This window comes from Leptidea sinapis, chromosome 11 (genome assembly GCF_905404315.1).
Source record: "Leptidea sinapis chromosome 11, ilLepSina1.1, whole genome shotgun sequence".
Lineage (NCBI taxonomy): Eukaryota > Metazoa > Arthropoda > Insecta > Lepidoptera > Pieridae > Leptidea > Leptidea sinapis.
The window spans coordinates 5,668,284-5,687,394 of record NC_066275.1 but is presented as its reverse complement, the minus strand read 5'-3'; the positions used below and the strand labels follow the sequence as shown (position 1 = coordinate 5,687,394).

The following is a 19,111-nucleotide window of genomic DNA, read 5'->3' as shown; positions in this document are numbered from 1 at the left end:
CACGACACGCTACAAGTTAGGATATCATCCCCACCATCTGGATGTGTGGCGGTCCTCCACAGTGCGGTTTTCAAGGAGCTTTCTTCCTCGTACTACAACGCTGTGAAATGAGCTTCCTTGTGCGGTGTTTCCGGGACGATACGACATGGGTACCTTCAAAAAAAGCGCGTACACCTTCCTTAAAGGCCGGCAAAGCTCTTGTGATTCCTCTGGTGTTGCAAGAGAATGTGGGCGGCGGTGATCACTTAACACCAGGTGATCCGTACGCTCGTTTGTCCTCCTATTCTATAAAAAAAAATACACGAGGAATCCTCAGGACATGTTGACACGCCAAACTCTGGCACTAGACTTAATTATTTAGTACTGTAATAGTGATGTATCCCAGCACAGCCACAACCAATATGAGAGAAAGAGATAGTAGAGCGAGGGGAATTATGCGATAGCTGGTCTTTGCGGCGTTACTACAAACACTTCTTTTTTTTAAATGCTATTTTTGTTAAGGTTTTAAACGTTGATCACTATAAATATTAAACTTGTATTTTATTATGAGTACTGTCTGTATATAAGTACTTATATACGAGTATCATATCCTAGTTAGGTGGGTTCTATGTGTGGTGTGATTACTATTTATTATTATGTATGTACATGTAATTCTTATCCTGACTTTAATTTAATAAGAGCATTTTTTTTATGAAAATAAGGGACAAGACGAGCAGGACGTTCAGCTGATGGTAATTGATACGCCCTGCCCATTACAATGCAGTGCCGCTCAGGATTCTTGAAACCCCCAAAAATTCTGAGCGGCACTACAACTGCGCTCGTCATCTTGAGACAAGATGTTAAGTCTCATTTGCCCAGTAATTTCACTAGCTACGGCGCCCTTCAGACCGAAACACAGTAATGTTTACACATTACTGCTTCACGGCAGAATAGGCGCCGTTATGGTACCCATAACGGCGTCCTGTGCAAAGGAGCCTCCCACTGGCATAAACCATACAGTTGGGTAACCTGATAATAAAGTGATAACTGCCGCCCATACTCTCTACTTATCACTAGTTTTTCTGTCTGCATCAGCAACACCATAAATTAAATTTAAAATAAATTAACTTTTGTTTTGAAAAGCGATGTAATATATAAATATTCTAATAACTGATATGGCATTGTTACTGTTCTCTTAAGAAAAGTGGTATATTTCAAGTAATTTATTTGCAATATTAACATTTTGACTTCTCTACTAAATGAGTATAAAGCGATTATAGAAATCATTCCCTCGGGATAAGCTCAGGATTAACTTTGTATACATCCGTAAAGCCTTTCTAAGTTGGGAACATGGTGCGAATAATAAATGAGTAGAGACTCGTATAACGCTAGCGTGTCCAATAATGTCAAAAATGTAAAATATCTTTTAGCGAAGTAGGCAAGGGGAAGTTAGGGCCGGCTTATTATGGGACTTGAAATGTAAAATGAAGTAAAAATATCTTAGGGGCGGATAGAACAAGAGCTCTGTGCTGTGTAAATACAAGAATAAAAAAGGTTATCTATGTATTTAGAGATTTGAAATAAATTAAAAAAACGTGTGCATCTCGGGACGCCCGACATAAGTGATAGCTTTAACTAATTTATGTATGTTGAAATATTTAATATTGAAAATGTTTAAGTTGAGAAAAGCTTAGGTTTATTAGGTACTTAAATTTTATGTATAGGTAAGGTTATTTATTAATAAAATCTCTTATTGATTATAATAGTAGATTTTACAACGAGTGCACAAAACGAACCATTTTTATCCGAGACTTTTAGCTAGTATACATAGACATTTTTAACAATTTTAGCAAATTTGAAGAAATTAATAAACGCACGAAAAAACAAGACCTGTTTCCCGCCGCTCTTTTTTTATCTTACGACATTGATATTATTAGGCTTGGGCTCCAGACCTATACAGCCTATTATTGAATTAATTTGGTAATATATATATATTTTTAATTAATTAAATAAGCTAACGTATTTTAATTTAAATTTTAATATATTTTATGTCTTAAAAAACACATGTGGCAAATAAATTAAAGTAAATATTAAAAAATAACAAATTCTATCTCTGAACTTTTTACTGTACATTTATGAGTAGATCCTTTTGTGCACTTGTGCAAGCAATTTCAGAGCATGAGAAGAGAAAAATATATTTTATTCTTAGCTACAATTTTTGATATGTGCATTAAAATTGTGTGTATGTACATCAATATTTAATGCTATAAAAGTAACAATTGGATAGAGTGAGAGAGGAAGAGCTTGCCTAACGCTGCCGTATACATGAGAGAAAGGGAAGCCAGACAGACTGGCGCCATAATGCTTAAAGTTACGAAGCGGTTTACCCTCTCATAAGAAGTTATCACTTCAAAAGTTCTTAGATATAATACGGAGTTATTACTTCGAACTTTACAAGTGATCCTTCTGATCCGATTGCCGGAATCAGTGAAATTTTCAGCCTTAGTAATGTTTTTATGGCGATGCAACAGATAAACATTGTGAGCTTCAGAGCACACAGTAAGGCTTAAGTTAAGAGTTCTTTTCAGTTTAAATCAAATTAGCAATAATAATATTTTTGAAAATTGCACGTGTCTGTATGTTTAATTATTACGATTCAAAAGTAGGTCGAGCAAAAGACGACGAAGAATAGTAGATTTTACAACGAGTGCACAAAATGAACCATTTTTATCCGAGACTTTTAACAGCCCGAGCCGAAGGCGCGGGCTGATAGTAATGTCGAGGATAAAATGGTTCGTTTTGTGGATGAGTTATAAACTCTACTTTTCATTTCGATTGCGAGGAAATAAAACAATAGTATAACATGGACATTTTTAACAATTTCAGCAAATTTGAATAAATTAGTAAACGCACGAAAAAACAAGACCTGTATAACGCCGCTTTTTTTTTAAATCTTACTACATTGATATTAGGCTAGGGCTCCAGACCTATACAGCCTACTGTTAAGTTAATTTTGTAATATATATATATATATATATATATTACAAAATTAACTTAACTTATATATATATATATATATAAATCTACTATTTGTTTGGTATTAGGACATTCGTTTTTAAATAATAAGGCCGAAATATTTTGATTGGGTTGATCTAGAAACTAGATTGAAAACAGACAAAAGAACGCAATAATTCCTAATTTCCTTTAGACCTGTAAAAGAAAAACGTACGTATGTAACAACAAAAGTTAGTTAAGGCATTGCTTTTAAGTTAGAGCATGCCTTATTAGCCACATACAGGCAGCAATCGAAGGCTTAGTAAAATATTCCCTTTACACGAAACCTTAAAATTGAGCTCATAGTATTTGTTCTATATAAGCACGCAAGGCAATTTTATTGGAATAACAAATCAAACAGTCGTAATTACGGTTGTATGTTGCATGAAGGTTGTTACCTAGTGCGATATAAACTCACTTGCGGAAAACGAATACTGGTTGTAATTGAAGTTATAATTTTACTCTTCAACAGTGAACAATTTTGTTGTAATTCACCGATACAAATATTTTCTTTCTTTAAGCTTCTCCTTAGCCCAGTAATGTAGTTTTTTATGGAATAGGAAGACAAACGAGCGTACAAGTCACCTGGTGTTAAGTGATCACTGCCGCCCACATTCTCTTGCAACACCAGAGGAATCACAAGAGCGTTGCCGGCCTTTAAGGAAGGTGTACGCGCTTTTTTTGAAGGTACCCATGTCGTATTGTCCCGGAAACACTGCACAAGGAAGCTCATTCCACAGCGTTGTAGTACGCGGAAGAATGCTGCTTGAAAACCGCACTGTGGAGGACCGCCACACACCCAGATGGTGGGGATGATATCCTAACTTGTGGCGTGTCGTGCGAAGGTAGAATTCGGCGGCAGGAATCAGGTTAAACAGCTCTTTGGAACACTCCCCGTGATAAATGCGGTTGAAAACACACAATGAAGCGACGTCTCTACGCAACGCCAAGTGATCCAGCCGTTCGCAGAGCACTTGGTCCCCGACAATTCGAGCTGCTCTGCGTTTTTACGCGGTCAAATGGATCGACCTGATACTGGGGTGCGCCAGACCAGATATGACAACAATACTCCATGTGTGGCCAGACCTGCGCTTTGTAAAGCGCTAGAATGTAGTTGTAATAAAATTATATTTTGTTTTAAATATAAAGGTAAAATGATTACGTATTTGGTTTCAGGTGAACACTTTCATCAACTTGTAAATGATAATCACGTCATAATAACATATACGAGTATAATTATTACAAATAGCGTGAACAACTAGTAATAATTGTTATCCGGGACAGTACTATTCCATTACAATCAATAGAATAATAATTATGTAGAAAGAGTACCTACCTACCGTCTCATGACAATTCTGATGTGGGAAAACACGGCGACTACCTATACAAGGTTCTTGCAAGAAGTTCTGATAACCAACTTACCATTGCATTGTATCATATTTTCATTCCCTTTAATTACAAATTCCATTTGTGGTCTTCTTCATATGTTCCACTTCACCAAAAGAAGCTTTCTGTAAACAAATGTTAGATTTGTTAATGGACAAAATGACATCAAATCAATCATTTTCTACATTATTCTACACGGTCGAATAAATGGCGCTGATATATTAAGTAACAAACATACAGGTTAGTATTAGGTACTCGTATTATCCTTTTAATGGTTAAAAACTTACAAATATAATATATCTTTATCTTTAAACGAGCAATTCTTGTATATATAATATGTTCTGAATCTCGTAAACGGCTCCAACGATTTTAATGAAATTTAGCAAACAAGTAGTTTCGGGGATGACAAATTGATCTAGCTAGGTTTCAATTTTAAAAAATGAAAAATGTAGTTTTATACGTGTTTTAATGAGAAACAGCTACAATAACATTAGAATACAAAAAAAATTTCGCCACTATATTCAAGACTATAATAGCTCAGATGGGACATTGGGTGATGCGGAAAGCAGAAGACCCAGGTTCATATCCAGATGTCCTATTAGTTTTTTTTGTTCAACTTTTGCACATTCTTAAAAACCCGATCAAGGCTCGGTCGTCCAGATATTTAACAGATAACACGAGTCAATTTTGGCTGATAAACCCCTGGTCATCAAATTACCAACCATAACCCACATTTTCTTCGAAGAATTTTGAAACTGAAGCTAAAGTTTACAAACATTAGGTCCAAATTCAGTGTTTCTCTAAAATCGATAAGCATAAATGGCATTATATAGGTTACAGTTACTAGGAAGACATGAGGGGCACAGTTTACGTGACTTCAACCTTTGCTCTACGATTGTTACGTAAGGCTGGCGGCGTGCCAAACACCCTGGTACCCTGCTCCACATTCCTGAACTGAATTCGCGGTCACCTGTTGTTCAGTTAATTACAGACTACCTGAATATTCTTAAGTGATACAATTTAAATTTAAATATTTCAACCTAGCTTAATAATTATTATTCTGGTAGCACTATTTTTAGGAGCAAATATACAGGATGTAATAATTGGTTATTTATTAACTATTACAGATATAAAAAAAACTTTGAACAGATATCGAAAATATGTAACCTTATAAGTAAAATAACATCAATAACTTTTTAAAAATCAAATAAGATATTTTTTTGATATGTTTAATATCAAAAAAAATCTTGTTTGATATCACTTAGTAAGATCACGTAAGTATCGATCCCTACTCTATGGTAAGAGATTAGTAGAAAGGTCATTGTATCTCACAACACGGATGTCACTTCGAACTTTGTTATTACTAATAAAAGCAGAGCTGACTTCCTTCCGAGAGGCCGTCAACTCTCCTGTTAGTCCTCTGGTGTTGTAAGAGAATGTGGGCTGCGGTGATCACTTAACATCAGGAGACCCATAACCTCGTTTGAAAATAAAATATCCAATACGATCTTATTTTACTAGGTATCTAATCCTTATATTAAGTTATGCAATTAAAATCAATATAACGGCTTACTGTTGACCCCACACACCCACGTGCACCCAATAAAGATTTAAAGTTTGTTCGATGTCGGTCACAATTTGCAGCAAATTGGGAGCTCGGAATTAGTGACGTGTATAGCGAGGGAGCCGGGTAACGAAATAATAGATTGAAACAGAATGAGCTCGATTCAGTACAATCACGATTTATATAGAAACATAGATGAAGGATAGAATTTTGTGAAGAAAACATTGTTTTGTTCAAATTGCTGTCCACTTACTAACCTACTTGCCTAGTTTTGAGGTTAAGTTCGATTTTATAAAATTGCTCCGAAACCCGTTTATTTTTTATAAAAAGATCTTCTGTAGGTATATATAATATGTGTAGTAGTAGTAGTGGTAATATAACGCAACTTGGTACGGGGTTCCATACAATAATGGGCATTGTCCTTTAACAGTTTCGAAATAAAAACTTAATTATATCATAATTTACTTATACATTATAATTAATTCATTTAAATAGATTATTTAAGTTTTGTTTTATTATTTTTTATCTAAAGAGTGTTAAGTATTAATTATTAAGTCACGTACAAAAATCTCAATATATAAGATTATGTAACAGTAAAACTTAATATTATAATGAAATATATGGTTAGTATAGTAGTGCGATGTATATATTAGGTGTAAGTTAATAAACTTACATTAATTATAAAGCACTACCATCATTGACTACTATACTATATAATATATAGGTACACTTATTTAATTTGTACCAAAGTGCATGGACGATGCGGGGTCGAACCCTGCATCGTCCGCGTCCACGTGCCGCATGATATGTCTTGTTCAACTCACGGGTTGTGGCTCCATCTATCTACTTTACTAACTTTAACCCCCTTATTCATAATAGTCTGCTAACTTAAAGCATTGCTAATTCTCATTTTGTCTTCTTCTGTTGACCTAAGTCAGAATTAGAAAAAACATTCCTAAGCGGCTGTTTAAAGTTAGGGACCATTATGAATAAGGGGGTGAGTATCTACTTCACCTGATCTGCTCAACCCCAATTATTGCATATTAGGAAATTGACTTTGGATGTCGCTCTTTCAAACCTAAGCAGTTTGTTATTTTTAAGTGATATTAATTCTACTGACATTAATTTAAAATAAGAGACTGTTTATGAAATATATTCAGTAATACGTTTACTTATAATTATTACAACCAACACAAGTCAAAGCAGCGTTTAATTAATGCCAAATATAGCACACGTTCCGCAAACATACTAAATATTATAAAATATGGGTTGTGAAATTATTACGAGTGTTCTCAGCATAACTTTGAAATACTAAACGTTCGTGAAAAATTTTAATGAAGGCTTAGCGGCTTCACTCTGTAGCGACAAAACTTACAAATGTATTTCGAGGTGGAAAATAAATAACTTTATATTATTTTATTTTGAAGAACTTTTAAGTAGTTTACTTAATAATGGACATGATATCTGCAATGCATTTAATGAATACTTTCAAAGTGTATTCCAGCCTAGTGACCTAAATGATCAGACCCTGAACGAGGAATCAAATATTTCCGAAAATCTCCACACAATTGAGATCGATGAAAGAGTACTTAGGAGGTTCGTAAATTGGATATGCGGAAGGGCGCCGGCACTGACGGTATACCAGCTATTCTCATAAAGAAATGTGAATCGGACCTCCGCTACTAACACTCTTTAATCGCTCCATTAATGAAGGGACCTTCCCTAAATGTTGGAAGGAAGCCCGAATAGTACCAATAGATAAAAAGGAATCAAAAACAAATATTGGTTACTATAGTTAAAATTGTTTATGATCATATTTATAGAAATTGCCTACAATGCATCCCTATCAACCAACACGGTTTTATTAAATCTCGTAGTGTCCTAACTAACTTGCTTGAGTTCACTCATACCGTTAAGTGCGACATGAATGATAGATCACAAATAGATGTAATATACACAGATTTTGAAAAGGCTTTTGATAGAGTCCACCACAGTTTACTACTACAGAAGCTTTACGCAGTTGGAATCAGAGGGAATCTAAGAAACCTTGATTCCCAAAATTTTCAGTGCCGCCGTCCTTCTTAGTCATTGGTAAGGCTTAATTGTATAATTTGTGGTTAAATTATTTATTTAACATTATTATGTCAATCAATATTTTTTAACACAACAACAAATTATTATCACGTTCATCCTATATATTATAACAGAATAAATTTGACATATGTAATCGTTAATTGTGACCTGGCCAATAATACGTCACTATTAAAGTATCAAAAAACATTAAATACGTATCACGAAAGTAGGTTACTTATTCAGTAAAATGATATCAATGACTTTCAAAATCAAATGAAAAGTGTCTAAAATTTTGATATTAAACACTCCTATCAAAGGCCAGCTGTAAAAAAACGCAACGTTTGTGAGTTCTGTTGGACAGTTTGCGATCACTTGATGTCCCCAAGTATCAGTCGATATTATTATATTATTATGAAGGCTACATTATTTACATGCTATATGAAATTCACCCTTGTTCACATTACTCAAACTAATCCTAACTGTTCTTTCTACACAGCTTGATCTTTTGTGATACTTAGTTAAAAACTCGTGGTGTATAAATAAACATATACATATGGACAAAAAGACAAACAGATAAAAATTCAATTAATAATTTTTTTGGAATCGATATTGTTTGTAGAACGCACCGCAATTATAATTTAAAATGTATTCAACGTACAGTTTTTATTTCATTACAATTTTATTTGGACGTAAAAATAACAACTATAACATTTACATGTTTTAGGCAGAATCGTTTGTTTAAAATATGAGTAGTGTTGTGTCTAGTCATGTCAAACCATTCTCTATAAATAAATAACAACCGATACTTAATCGTGTACAGTAAGTAAAAGTAGAACGACAAGTATAATTCCATTTAAGTGGCATGCACGTTGCAAGTTAAACGGCATTCAACTTGATAATAACATTATGGTTTGCTATAAGAATAACATTATCAGTATGGTGCGGATGATATATTGAATGTATACAAGGCTGACAGGCAGTCATAGCGTTCTTGCACTATATCGTTCCAGAGCATAACTAGATAGATAAATAGATGATATATATAGATATACGTATAAAGTATAATAAAGTTAAGTTGCATCCTTTCTATATACATATAGCCCAGTGGTTAGTGACCCTACCTACGGAGCTAGAGCTCCCAGGTTTGAATCCCGGTAGCTCTGCGTTGCACGCGGTCAATAGACAGCAATGCGCTTTGTAGAGCTCTAGAATGTGGGCTGGCTTGATGTATTGCCGCGTTCTATTGCACGGACCGCGGAATTAGCAATCGCTCAAGATTCCGATACTAGGGAAGGACTTAAGGGAATTGTTGCCGAAGATAATTTTTAAAATTATACCTTCTCTGGGTGCACTGAGAATTTTGCGGGGATTCGAGGAGACTCAGCTATCACGTTCGATTGGATATTTATTTTATGTTATTTTACTATTTCAGTAGGTGTCAGCATAAAATATTATTATGTAGGTATATGTGTAGTTTCCGAAATAAAATATTTTATAATATATATTAGCTGACCCAGCAAACGTTGTATTGCCGATATTAAAATCGCGATACAAAAGTAACTGTTGATCGTAGATGGGTGAAAATTTGAAGTTGTATGTATTTTTTAATGCTGACTCATAATCAAACAAATTTAAAAAAAAATGTCAAAAAAATTAAAAAAAAAAATCGTGTGGACCACCCTTAACATTTAGGGGGATGAAAAATAGACTCAAAATTTCATGAGAATCGGTCAAGCCGTTTCGGAGGAGTTCAATGTTTAACACCATGACACGAGAATTTTATATATTAGATTGTATATGTACTAGCTGACCCAACAGACGCTGTCGATAATAAAAATCGTATATTTGTGTAAACAGCTTTTACATTAGACCGCTTTATTAATTAATTAATTGCCAATTAGTTTTTAGTTAAATGGATATACCTACTACTATGTTATCCTTAAGAGATAGACATAATATACCATCGCGGACTTTTCTGAAGACCTATTTAAGATACATAATTCCACCGTACATTATTTTATTATATCTGAAAGGGTTCAGACAGCATTTTCATTGAAAGCTCTTAGACGGCTAATTTTTATCCGACACCTCCAACAAATAGCGTTAATGTATACATTAAAATATGTAATGTATATTTAATCTTAACAAATTAAATTCTAAAACCTTTATCGAGAACCACGCTATCCATTGGTGAAAAGAGCATGAATGAAATCGGTACAGTAGTTTTTGAGTTTATCGCGAACAGACAAACACAGACGCGGCGGAGGACTTTGTTTTTATTGGAGTTTACTCCTTAAGAATCGCTTTTCATATAAGGCCGGGCGCCTTGTATGAGAAAAATATGGAGAAAAAAACCTACTTATCAAATGGGATAGTAACGTTTATAAAATGTAGTAATATGTAGGTATAGTTATGGAACTTACATGTCGTGAATTCTAAGCGTTTTACTCTTTACTTTAATATCTAACATTGGGATTAATTGCAGGTGTCTCGCTGGTCTTCATGATAGCCGTTCTGCCAGGTCTCCTGCCGTGGAGCGTTGGGGGCTGGTCGTGGTTCCTGTCACTGTGCCACCTCCTGGGAGCGTTGGCGCCCTGGTGCGGCTCCTTCCTGTACCACCTGTTCATGAACCACACCCGAGGGGCCGGCCTTTACCACAGGCTATTGCAGCTGGATATGTTGGGGATCTGGGTCAGTCAGAGTATAGGTGAGTAGTCATTGCTATTAAATTATTGGGATTTGGATTAGTTTCGGATGAAATCACAAGATACTTGCACTTTATTTTGTTTTTACATTAAAAGAAGATTGAATTAGATTGCTTTAAACATTGACTCTAAGGAAAAGCGGGGCGGTTATTGACACTAAATTTAAACAAAAATTTGTAGAAACCAATAAAGTATTTTTTCTACCTTATAATCCTATAATCATACTAGATGTGTGACTACATAATATATTAATTAATAAAGTAAAAACCACAGAGTAGAGATGGATACTTACGTATAAAGCAAAAAAACTAATCACTGGTTTAATGCTTCATACTTGACAACATTATTTGTCACAACTTTGTTGGAATAAACCACAATGGGACTCGCATGCCGCCGCGTTGTTTAAAAGTTGTGAAACCAACAAATAGATGATTTCTGTTTCGAATTTTAGTTAGAAAACTTCATCAATACATATCTGTATGTGATTCCGTTGACTTGAATTATTCTATTTTTATAAATTACTAGGGAACAAGCAAGCAAATATGTTTCAAGTTCATAATCCAACTGATAGCCAATGATATTATAGTACTTTTAAATATCATTGCTGAATGCCATGACTTTGTAGACCAATATGTTCTTTCTTTGGTCATATTGTTGCAATAATGGCTCTGCCTAAGCCCTACCTCCATTTTAAATTATCTGCCTTTACTAATTGTGTTCGCAATTTCATCATCCCTCTAGTTTGAACATGGTGGCTCATAAGTATTTTTTAAATCAACTAAGTAAGTAGTATTTATTCAATTAATTCATTAGAATTTGTTTACTTCTATATACTCTAGGAAATAAGACCAAACGGGTATTTTTAATCAAAACTTTAATACAAAAAAATCACAAACAAGCTAACGTCTAAATAATTCAATTGATAAACTAAATTGAAAAATAATTTAAATAATAATACAGTAAATAATTAATAATATTTATTAATATGCTTAGTTTTTAAGAATAATGGCATACAAATAATAATTAATAGTCGAACAAAAATTGGACCCTCACTACCGACACCCCCTACCGACTAAAAACCTACCCCATGCTGGTTGCTCGATAGCTTTTCCAGTGACATAGGACGTGGGCCGCGGAGGCCGTAAAATATACTACCTACGCATCAACAGTCACGGGGCGTCTCTTAGGGAGACACGAACCTCGGACCGGCTGTGTGCTTGGAGCTAGGAGAGGAGATTGCTTACTATTTAATATGGTCTGATAATCCGATGGACTTTTGACAAAAGAAATAACACACTCGCCGGCGACTTCGGTGATGTATAATGTAATGTATGTGTGTGTGTGAGCCGACGCCAGAGAGACCAGTATGGATATCTCCACCCTCTCTGTAAGCTGCACAAATAGGTACCATTCTTTCAGGGTGAGTAAGACCTGTCGTAGGTGTCTGTGTGACTCGTGGAGAGGATGTCAGTCTAGATGGTCATTGGGAACTCTTGTTCATGTGCCTATAACTTAAAGTTACCATATATACAAATTTTATCTGTACCAAAATTCATGGAAAATGCGGGACTCGAACCCGCGCCTCTTGTTTTCCGTCCGAGCGCTCCTACCAACTGAGCCAATAGTCCGAGTGACGCATCAACCGAAATTTTGGTATGTCTTGTTCAAACTGTTTAGATTTGTAACCCGTAAAATAACAAACTGTCTGTCTCATATATTTATGTTTATCTTTATAATCGTTAATAGAATGCTTGCACAGTAAATCGTCTGATATCCATAATTTAAATACGACATATGTTGAGCCATTCATTCGACTGAGGAAAGACTGGAAAGTCTTATTTGGCCGAAAGTGTGAGGGTCAAATACTCAAAAAAGCTACCAACACTGTTAATGCGTAGGTAGTAGTACTACACAAGTGATAAAATTGTTTGGTCAGATGAATATTGATTTTATTAATAGCTGCTTTTCCGTATTGTTTTTATTTATTTAATGTTTAATATTATTAAAATTAGGTAGCATTTTATTGAAAATTTAATTGTTTAAACATTATATTTAAACAATTAAATAAATTTTAAATTAAACAAAAAAAAATATTTTAATAATTATGTTGCATTTTATTTAGAATTTAATTGATATAAACATTATTGTTATGAATTATTGTATAATAGTACTATTAATAGAATTATTGTAGAAGAGTTTTTCGTCAATTCTTCTCAACATAACTTACGAATCGGTGGTAGTGTAAAAATAACTAACGATTCAAAAGTGTTTTAAAAGCCAACTAGAATAAAAAATATTATTTGATTTTGATTCACTTTAAAAATGCAATTAAAGTTAGCAAGCGAAGTGTTCTTTCCTTATGAAATAATACAGGCAATTAAAATAATGCTGTCCTGTACTGGCCGTAAATAAACAGAAGTATGTTCACTTAATTAAACTTAGTTACTGTGATACATGTCTTCCATGCTGCGTCTTGTGTAGTCCGAGCTTTATTATTAACTACTGTGTTATGTAGGTACTGTATATTATGCATAATAATTATTAGTTTCATAATAAGTTAATATATTTTTACACTAATATATCGAAGGTAAAATTTTGTGCGACTTTCAATTAGATTTTTCACTAATCTTTATTGCCTTCTCAGTTGAGCCAATTTTCTAAGTCAATTTTTTTTGCGCCCGGACAAAGGAGAAAGGGCTATCCTCTGGGAAAATGAAAGGAGGGAGGTTATGAATGCTCATACATACCCACGCAGCCGGCTGCAGTAGTTATGTGGGGCTCACAAGAGCCTACGTACCTACCCACTAAACACCACCTGAGGTTGTCTTAGAGCAGGCGCCCACTAAGCCTTCATCTGGGGTGACCTGATAGGCGCAAGCGGCACTCCCTTGGGAGTATCCGCTAGGATAATACACTGAGGGTGTTACCTGGTTAGGACTAGTGACATCGGAAGAATGATCACAAACAGGGGGTGTGTCTAGTTGTGTCTGGTTATGCCCAGATGCCCAGAAGCAGTCGAGGTTAGGCAAAAGTTTGTTAGGGGGATCGGCGCGGGCCTCTGGACTTAGTAACGGGATGGGAGTGGGGCGGTATTCGGCGGATCGGATAATGGAATGGGATGATTTTATGAAGACTTTAAAAAAGTGTCAGACAAGCTTTTGATTTGTTGTTGGAATGGTGGGAAGCTCTTAGTCCCGGTGTAAGTCTGCATTTCTGATGCACCATTGGACATTTAATGCCTTACGACAGAAAGGGCAATCTACAGTTTGGATTTTCTCCAATACTTTGGGATTCGCATGTGCAAAGACGGGCTACTTAGTTAATTACCGGTCGAATGCAAACCTTATACAGCAGTGTTTTTCTCTTTTTTAATGGATATATACAAATTTTGTGTAATATTATATACATCTGTCCCGGCATTTTGTAATAATAATGTTATAACACAAAAGAAAATAGCGCGGCGCGAATTTGTTGTAACGAATGTAAAATTTAATTAGTCGTGTGATCGTCATTTTCAAATGTCATTTGACACTTGACAGGAGATGGGCGGCTCGAGGTTGAGTGCAGCCAACATAAAAATGAAATAATTCGTAACTATGTTAAATTATTTTATTTTATTAAAATTCGATTTGTTGATAAGATTTGTAGATAAATGATATAGTAAATATAATGTTTCGGTTAGTTATGAACGTTTTACATTTAAGGCTTCGTATTAGTTTAGATGGTTTCCATTGTTTTGTTATATTATATTATGTTGGTACTAAATCTGGAAATCAGAAAAATACTTTTTATTAAGAATTTTCTACAATTGCTATAGTGAATTAATAAATTTTTAAAATTCTTAAGTGTTTAAAAGTTTTTTAAGTGTTATTTGTAATACATTTACTTTTGTAGACTCTGGGACATGTTTTGTCTATCTCTTTTATTTTAAAGTCATATTTTTATTCAAGTAGGTAGGATCATATAAACACATTACATTGTTAACACTATAACCGATTCGAATAACTGCGTAATCTGTTAAAAAGAAACGGCACGTGAAAAAAAATCTATCATATATATCAACATACAAAGAACAACGACGAAAGTTAGCTAGCGAGAGGCATATACACTAGCGTATAGACATGTGAGAGACAAGAACATCTCTGACTCAGATACAGCAAGATAGAAAAAGAAAGCGAATCTATACTTACCGTAACCGATTTTGATTGACAAGTCGTAAACAGTCAGCTTGATATTAGTTCCTCAGAATTTTAAGCCACTATATAATAAAGTATGTCAACGCACACGTTAGAACAATTGGTCACGCATTATTGTGCTATCAAATAGAAGTCTATAGGCCACTGACTCTATCCCTTTCTTTCTTTTTTTTATTTCCGCCGCTCGTTATGTGTACCTACACCCCTCCCTAAGCGATCGGTTTCGTGACTGATGGTAATTACTAAATGAAATTGATTCTATTATTGTTCAATGGCATGCATTTAATTGTCCCACAATGAAACAGGTCCATGAAATATCAATAGACACACGAAATCAATATATTCTGAACTCGAGGTACCTACACGCTGTGACTATATGAAATTTTAACCGACCTCAAGAAAAAGAGCAGTTTGTCCAGACTAGAGTATTATTTATATTCGATATTGTAAAATTGAAAACCTGGTGCACCAAAACATGCAAGGATTATTAGGTAAAGAACTTGAACTTGAGTTATTTATGAATCATAAAGATCACTGGCTCAGAAAACATGAGCTCATCTTTAACTACAGTGGTCATCAGGTGGCAAGTGCGTTTAGCAGAGAAAAAGCTACACGTGGCGGCTCTCTTATTCTTGTAAGTAAATTATTTAAATTCAAAGAACGAGAAGATATTGTGGGCCTCTCTGTTGAACGTACAAGTGAAATAGCCTGTGCAGAGCTCGAGCGCGCCATTCTTGTTAGTATATACTGACCCCCAGATGCAGTATATGAATTATTATTTGAAAGTGTATTGGAGGAGGTTTAATTAAAATTATCTGAGTCTAAGAAGTATATCATGATATGTGGTGATTTTAATATTAATTATTAGAAAAATCCACGACCAGTATTAGATTCAGATCTTTATTCAAATCATATGATTTAACCAATATTTTCTTAGAGCCTACTAGAGTAACTGGCACCTCCAAAAGCTGTATTGATAACATATTTACCAATTATAAGCCCATTTCTCAGGCAATAATTAACAAACTGAGTTCAGACCACTTTGGTCAGTTAGCCTCTTTTAATATTGAGGTCAATAAATGTACTAAAATTAAAAAGTTTACGTTTGTTCCTGTGAATAATAGGCGAATGGAGAAATATAGAGGCAATGTGTCAGTTAAACTCTCAAATTTGGATTTATTCAAATATAATATTAATCCCAATGAAATGTATGATATTATGTTATTTAAAATAATTAAAACAGAGTTTGCTTCTATATTTACTTCTAAGACAGTCAAATCAGGTGATCTCCTGTCATTTAATGATTGGGCAACAGCTGGCATTCATAGGAGCAGACAAAGGCTATATGAACAATATAATGAGAGATCATTGTATAATCATGATGCATCTTTTCTCGAGTATGTTAAAAAAATACTCTAAATTATTTAAAAGTGTTTGTTCTATTGCAAAGTCTATGTATATCAGGCATTTCTGTTAAAATAATAAGTTCAATAATTGATGTCATAGCACCATATCATGCAATAGTCTTTAATAATTGTATTAATCGTGGCATGTTTCCTGACCTTCTGAAACATAGTAAAATTACACCAATTTTTAAGTCGGGATGCTCTTCTGACCCGAATAACTTTCGTCCGGTGTCGGTTTTGCCGACCCTAAGTAAAATTTTTGAAAAAATAATTTTAATCCAAATGCTTACTTACTTTAACTCTCATAAGTTACTTCATTTGAAACAATTTGGCTTTACTAGGGGACGTTCAACAATGGATTTGATTAGGCATGGCATCTTCTGTGATTTATCTAAGGCTTTTGATTGTGTTCAACATTCAACACAGAATAAAAGGAACTGCGCTCGATTTTCTGATTTCATATCTAAACAATAGAATTCAGAAGGTCGACGTGAATGGCAGGAGATCTCCTGGGACTCCTCTCCGTATGCGGGTACCACAAGGGTCTATTCTCGGACCGTTCCTCTTCCTTATCTATATAAATGATCTTCCTAATCTTATAGAGAAAAAACATAAGGTAGTATTGTTTGCAGACGACACTTCACTGATTTTCAAAGTGAAAAGAAATCGTGTTATGGTTTAGCGCTAATAACCTATTATTAAATAGCAAGAAAATGAAATATATAAAATTTACCGTACCAAATGTCAAAAATGTTGATGCAAGTGTTTTGTTAAACGGAGAGGTGATAAAATCGGTGGAATCTGCTAAATTTCTTGGCATTATTCTGGATTCTAAATTACAATGGGGCCCCCGTATTGAAGGATTGGCGAACAGACTTAGTTCTGCAGCATACGCGGTTAAAAAGATTAGACAATTAACTGACATAGATACGGCGTGACTTATATACTTTAGTTACTTCCATAGTATTATGTATATTGCTGTGGGGCAGCGCTGCCGATATTAATACAATATTTGTGCTGCAGAAGAGGGCTATTCGCACTATTTATAACCTAGGCCCTAAGGAATCATTGAGAGCAAAATTCAAATAAATTAACATCTTGACTGTTGCTTCTCAATATATTCTTGATAATGCAATGTATGTTCATAGGCACATAAGTGAATTTGCGAGAAACTGTCATAGCCATAAAGTTAACACCAGGAACAGACCTAAGCTTATAATGCCTACTACTCGGCTAAGTCGAGTTAGCAAGTCTTTTGTGGGGCAATGTATATGCTTTTACAACAGGATCCCAGAAAATGTTCACGTATTACGTTATTCAAAAGAATTATTAAAAAACGATTGTGTGGTAAAGATTACTATAACATAAATGACTTTCTTAATGATACCACAGATTGGGAATGGAGCGACCGCCCTTAGGCTATTAATTAATAAGTTTAATTGTACAATGAGACTTTGTAAATGTTACTTTAATAGTAAAACATATTTTTGAGTAAAAAAAAAAGTTCGCTGAGTTTGTTGCGCCCATTCTTCTCAGGCCTGAGGCATTCATTTTGGAATGGATGGTAGTTTTTTTGACTTTCAATAAGTGATGTCACATCCTATTTTGAATAAAATTATTTGAATTTGAACACCTAAGAATTCCGTCGTTTATGGACTGATTTGGAAAAAATAAAAAAAAATGCGTGCGTACAATGACAGATCTTAAACTTCTTTTGCAAACTAATTTTTAAATCTCGTTAATATTTCTCGTTTATACTTCTCGTATATATCTCGTTTATATACCTACTAATCTGTTTTCTAAATTTAATGTTTTTGATCCATATGAAAAATCATTAAAAATATTTATTTTAAATAAAATTTAGTTGTTGTTATAAGATGTTCTACTTGAAATGAAACTTATTCGCTACTAACGTTGTATCGCGCTGTATCAGGTTTGGCGCGCGGCCGCAAGTAAGTAGGATTCAGATAAGATGGTGGAATACTTATAAGTATTTTTTTTTATGGAATAGGAGGACAAACGAGCGCACGGGTCACCTGTTGTTAAGTGATCACCGCCGCCCACAATCCCTTGCAACACCAGAGGAATCACAGGAGCGTTGCCGGCCTTTAAGGAAGGTGTACGCGCTTTATTTGAAGGTACCCATGTCGTATCGTCCCTGAATCACCGCACAAGGAAGCTCATTCCACAGCTTTGTAGTACGTGGAAGAAAGCTCCTTGAAAACCGCACTGTGGAGGACCGCCACACATCCAGATGGTGAGGATCATATCCTAACTTGTGTCGTGTCGTGCGAAGGTGGAATTCGGTGGCAGGAATCAGGTTAAACAGCTCTTCGGAACACTCCCCGTGATAAATGCGGTAGAAGACACACAATGAAGCGACGTTTCTACGCAACGCCAAGTGATCCAGCCGTTCACAGAGCACTGGGTCCCCGACAATTCGAGCTGCTCTGCGTTGCACGCGGTCAAATGGATCGAGCTGATACTGGGGTGCGCCAGACCAGAGATGACAGCAATACTCCATGTGTGGCCGGACCTGCGCTTTGTAGAGCGCTAGTATGTGGGCCGGCTTGAAGTATTGCCGTGCTCTATTAATGACGCCCAGTTTCTTTGAAGCCAATTTGGCTTTGCCTTCCAGATGACCACGAAATTGGTTATCGCTTGAGATTTCGAGACCCAGTATTCCGATACTAGGCGAGGCTTTGAGGGAAGTGGTGATACGACAAATGGGGTTTTTTTAGTGGTAAA

The 19,111-nt window shown here is 35.0% G+C and overlaps 1 protein-coding gene across 1 annotated transcript in view; it reads left to right on the top strand.

Moving 5' to 3' along the window:
* Positions 1 to 19,111, top strand: part of LOC126966737 (progestin and adipoQ receptor family member 4) — an 89,242-nt gene that overhangs the window by 4,969 nt on the left and 65,162 nt on the right. Inside the window, exon 2 of the mRNA XM_050811005.1 lies at positions 10,542 to 10,763. Coding sequence (XP_050666962.1) covers positions 10,542 to 10,763 — 222 coding nt within the window. The remainder of the gene's footprint in view (positions 1 to 10,541; positions 10,764 to 19,111) is intronic.